At 38.1% G+C, this 3,674-nt stretch overlaps 1 protein-coding gene across 1 annotated transcript in view; it reads right to left on the bottom strand.

Annotated features, from left to right (window-relative positions):
- Positions 1 to 3,674, bottom strand: part of LOC107659431 (protein scribble homolog) — a 96,551-nt gene that overhangs the window by 15,101 nt on the left and 77,776 nt on the right. The window contains exons 30-33 of the mRNA XM_016448379.1: positions 2,272 to 2,319; positions 1,980 to 2,105; positions 1,266 to 1,376; positions 882 to 932 (exon numbers count right to left, since the gene is read on the bottom strand). Of these exons, the coding sequence (XP_016303865.1) occupies positions 882 to 932; positions 1,266 to 1,376; positions 1,980 to 2,105; positions 2,272 to 2,319 (336 nt within the window). The remainder of the gene's footprint in view (positions 1 to 881; positions 933 to 1,265; positions 1,377 to 1,979; positions 2,106 to 2,271; positions 2,320 to 3,674) is intronic.

The following is a 3,674-nucleotide window of genomic DNA, read 5'->3' as shown; positions in this document are numbered from 1 at the left end:
CCAGTCTGGCATGAACGGCTCGAATAGTTCCTGCAGTGTTGCCAACTGCTTTCAATTGAAAGTAGCTAAAACTGGTTGCTAAATGTCACTAGATGACATCACAATGGCAAATTCACTGATCTATATAAAGATGAACGTAGATCAGTGCGCAAGATGAGAACTTAAGATAAGGTTTGTCCAAGAAGTTGCTATATTTGTCCCTAAACTTTTGAAAAAAGTCTCAAAAGGGGCAGGGAAGTCGCTAAATCTAGCTACAAAGTAGCTAAATTGGCAACACTGAGTTCCTGTATCAAATGAAAGCCCGCCTTCTGAAATACGAAATGTGCTGTGATTGGTTAGCTGGGCCAGTGTGTGTTGTGATTGGTTAGCTGGGCCAGTGTGTGTTGTGATTGGTTAGCTGGGCCAGTGTGTTTTGTGATTGGCAGCACTTGGCGCCTGGTCGGGAAATGTCATGCCCCTTACCATAGCCGCCTGCGAGCTTCAGTGTAAATATTGCGTCAAAATCAAATCAATTTGAGCGCGATTTAAACCCAGATGATTGTAAACACTCTAAGTTCGTCTGCCTTGGGAAAGCTAGCGTGTCTCCGACATAGTGATAACACTTGTTGCCTTCTCTAGTGCAGCTCAACCAGGTCTCGTCCCATTCGTCGATAATTGTGATATCACAAATCCCGGAAAATATGTGTTGTAATCCAAACGAGTCGCTCGTTGTAGTTTTTGAAAAAAGTGATTACTGTTAAATAAAATATTTCCTTTTGAAGTGGACTTTGAACTTTGGAGATCGTTTTTATGCTCAAACAGCAACATTACAGACTAATTGAAGTAGAAAAAGCATAATAGGACCCCTTTAAAATAACACAACACAAATGAAGATGACATACCTCTGGTGATGGTTGCTTTGCGCTGAAATTGTTCCGTGGAGAGTAAAGATCCTAACAAATGAGAGTGAAAAGGAAAGATGATTCAGTAAAGACACTTAAAACAAAAAAAGCCACGCACACAAGACTTGAGTTGGACGAGAGGAAACACTTTACACACCGCCAGGAGTCAAACATCAAATCAAGAAACATTAAACAATCAAGTGACATATGAATGACGCACATTAGTGTCCCTGTGAGATGAACTCCTGGATTCGACGACACCATATGAGTGACTCATGAACAAAAACAAACTCCCAAAGGAACAAAATGTCCAACGGGAAGACCAAGGACTGGATGACGGGGGAACCACGACATGCTCACAACCTTGATGAGCATTTGTCCTACCTGTGGGGGTTCCAGTACAGCCAGGGAGTGTGGCACAGCTGCGAAGGCCTTATATACCTGCTTGATATTGATGGGGTATTCCTCATGTGTGTCAGGGGATGGGGCACTAGGCTGTACGAGGGGTCGGGGAGGTTGAGGACAGAGGGGTGGAAGGGTAGAGAAACAGACAAAGGACAAAAAGGATGGAACAGCTAATGAGAGACAGAGCAGCAAAGGCAGAGCACAGGAGGAAAATGCAGGGCTAGACCGCATGCAGCTCGCGATCGGGATCATGCCAATGAAAGGATGGAGGGAGAGTTTGACAGTATGAGGGAGGTCTGTGGTTATGGTGACTGGGGAAAATGACTCTGGATGATATTTTGGTTTACACTGGTATCCTGAGATAACGTGAGTGTAAACCTTGCTGTGCAAACAATGTGGTTTATGTGATTAGAGGAAGAAAAAAAAATCCAAAAGAGGTGTCTTGATAGAAAACGGGCACAATGTTACTTGCAGTGAGAAGTTGATAAGTCTGTGTTTTCCAAAACAACCCGTTTCTTTGACCTGGATTATGGTGTGACTGTTTGTAAGGCTCAACAGGCACAATGCTAATCACACCTTGAAATGTATATGGACAAAATAAAACAACAGTCGCATTCTGTTGGCCTTAAGGCACTGGTAACTGAGGATGAAGGGGGGCCTCATTAGGGTTCAGACAGTGGTGAGGGATCTTACAGTGGTCTGAGAGCTGATGGGAGAGAGGCCATGCTGGAAAGGGTTGGGACTGCTGTGGCCATCCTGACTGGCTGGAGATACAGGGGGTCGCCCCCGAGAGAGAGGCTGGATGGCACCAGGTTTAGTCTAGAAAGAGAGAAAAACTTAAATTGACAATAAATCCAACTATCAACCACAAATTATACAGTATTTCCAAGTTTAACATAATATGGCTATTAGTGTCATTCACATCAATATTACCATGAACTTGCTCTAGTATAATTTACAAGTTATCTGCATACTGAACACTCACTGATGTATTATCCTTGGTGTTTGCATTTGAAGGGAAATGAATGTTTGACTGAAAGAAAAAAAGACAAATATGAACATGATATAAAATTAAGTGGAAGAAAGAACATTTTTACACATGGGATTGGCTTTCTGAAATCAAGTAACTTGGGCTCACATTAAATTATATTATCGTTCAAAAGCTTGGGGTTAGTACGATTTTCTTTTAAAAGAAATTAATACTTTTATTCAGCAAGGACGTATTAAATTGATGAAAAGTTACAGTAAAGACTGTCATTTTAGTTGAACTTTCTATTCGTCAAAGAATCCTGGAAAAAAAAAGTATCAGTTTCCTCAAAAACTATTTACAATTATGATTTCTGAAGGATCATGTGACACTGAAGACTGGAATAATGGCTGGTGAAAATTCAATTAATTATATTCAATTAATGTTAAATTGTTATAATGTTTCACAATACTACAGATTGTTCAGCATTTTTGATCAAACAAATTCAGCCTTGGTGAGCATACGAGACCTCTTTCAAATACATAAAAAAAAAACCTAATTACCCAAAACTTTTGAACGGTAACGTATATTATGTTATATTTACTACATACCATGATTGACAAGGCCTTAATACACAATGTTAATCTACCAAGCTGTAGTTACACGCTCAATTGCTTGCAGGGTTCCCACTCTTTCATGAACACCAGATTCAAGGACTTTCAAGGACTTTTTTCAAGGACACCATTTATTTTATATCAAGCACCTATCAAATTCACACCCCAGCATATGTAGTGTCATGAAAGACCTTACAGTACTTAACATTTCACTTACACTTAACATTTACATTAAAAATTTCAGAGTAATAATGTTTTGAATGTGTAGGTTTCATAAATTTAGACCGTTTTGAGCAGTCGTGTTCAAAGGAATTTAATGAAATCCATTGAAGTCAGTACTGGTAATATTCAAATTAAATTTCTAAAATATTGATAAAATATGCATCAAACTGATTTTTGCATTAGTTCTTGTACAAGATTTAAATCTGAAAGAATTTCTCAATTTTGAAATTAATAAAAAGTGGTTAAATGTTGTAATAACATGGTAAAAGCTGATGACATTACAAATTTGCACATTCACTCAAAAGATACGTTACTCATTAATAAATAAACTCAAGTCAAAATAATTTTGTAAATTACTTTATTGTAAATCCCATTTTTTCATCTTTGACCTAGAGGAATGCAGCTCAAACATGCAGCTGCTCAAAAAGTCAGTATTTTTTGAAAATATTTCATGAACATTTTAAACCTTGTACATGCGCAAATCCGCAAAAAAAATATAAAGAAAATAAATAAAAAAATAGGACTTTCTATTTGCTTTTAAACTGTAAACGCTTTTCACTAAGCTGTTTTTCCATTTTTTCAAGT

This window comes from Sinocyclocheilus anshuiensis, unplaced genomic scaffold (assembly GCF_001515605.1).
Source record: "Sinocyclocheilus anshuiensis isolate Anshui unplaced genomic scaffold, SAMN03320099.WGS_v1.1 scaffold815, whole genome shotgun sequence".
Taxonomy (NCBI): Eukaryota; Metazoa; Chordata; class Actinopteri; order Cypriniformes; family Cyprinidae; genus Sinocyclocheilus; species Sinocyclocheilus anshuiensis.
This window is presented reverse-complemented; position numbering and strand designations above follow the sequence as displayed.